At 51.3% G+C, this 1,110-nt stretch overlaps 1 protein-coding gene across 2 annotated transcripts in view; it reads left to right on the top strand.

Moving 5' to 3' along the window:
• Nucleotides 1–515, top strand: part of LOC107181871 — a 2,872-nt gene extending 2,357 nt beyond the window's left edge. The window contains exon 2 of one of the 2 annotated variants that reach the window (XM_015558964.1): nucleotides 303–515. In XM_015558964.1, coding sequence (XP_015414450.1) covers nucleotides 303–501 — 199 coding nt within the window. In that variant the 3' untranslated portion in view covers nucleotides 502–515. Of the gene's footprint in view, nucleotides 1–251 lie in introns of both variants that reach the window. The other variant, XM_015558963.1, reaches the window with a different exon arrangement.
• Nucleotides 516–1,110: the final 595 nt, after the last annotated feature.

Genomic DNA, 1,110 nt, shown 5'->3' with positions numbered 1-1,110 from the left:
CAGACCCCACAGCGGGCGTGGAGGGATCCCAGAGCCCAGCGGCCAGACTCCTCCTCCCGTACGCCTTTCACTATGTCAGTACAGTTTTGGTAATATTATTATACTAGAGGTCCTATGCACCAATTCATGCACGAGTGGGGTCCCAAGGGGTGGGGGAGTCAGGACGCAATCAGCCCTCCGGACGGGCAGTGGGACACCCTTGCCGGCCTGGGACCCGGATCCTTCCCGCTGACATTCGCACCTGTTTTCAGGAGCCACCTGGCAGCTGCTTTTATATTGCTTCTTCCTTGCGGAGCGTCTAGGAAGGGGAAGTGGCTGCGGTGCCCGAGACCAACTTCCAGGAGGCCAGGGGCACTGTTGGGATCGTGCCAGCAGCGCTGGTCCCTCAGTGCCTGGCCCATTCTCCCAAGATTGGACCTGCAGGGAGTGGCTGCCTGCAGGCTGGTGGGCCGCCTGGACGGGTCTCAGCTGAACGGCCCACCTGCTGTGGGAGCACACTGACCACCAGGGGGCAGCTCCTGCATTGAGTGTCTGCCCCCTGGTGGTCAGTGCGCGTCATAGCGACTGGTGGTTCTGGTCTTTCAGTCACTTAGGCCTTTATATAGATTTAAATTGCTTTTCTTGGAATATTACTGTTTATTGCATGTAACACCGGGTCTCAGCTGAACGGCCCACCTGCTGTGGGAGCACACTGACCACCAGGGGGCAGCTCCTGCATTGAGTGTCTGCCCCCTGGTGGTCAGTGCGCGTCATAGCGACTGGTGGTTCTGGTCTTTCAGTCACTTAGGCCTTTATATAGATTTAAATTGCTTTTCTTGGAATATTACTGTTTATTGCATGTAACACTTAAAATCATTTTTCTTGAAACATTAATGTTTATTGCAAGTAAATGGCTAATTATTTTGTATCTACAATCTGGTAATAGATTTATGTTGTATATTGTAAAAAAAATCAAATAAAATAAGAGAAAAAAAGAATATTGCCCAAAATGCTACCCATCATCTGAACCTTCGGCGCTCATAATGTTTGCTGGTGGAGGGTCTCGCCTCCACGCTGACGGCTGCTGAAGGTTGGGGTGGCCATGGACATGTCTTAAAATAAGACAAAAAT

This window comes from Myotis davidii, unplaced genomic scaffold, assembly GCF_000327345.1.
Source record: "Myotis davidii unplaced genomic scaffold, ASM32734v1 scaffold333, whole genome shotgun sequence".
Taxonomy (NCBI): Eukaryota; Metazoa; Chordata; class Mammalia; order Chiroptera; family Vespertilionidae; genus Myotis; species Myotis davidii.
This window is presented reverse-complemented; position numbering and strand designations above follow the sequence as displayed.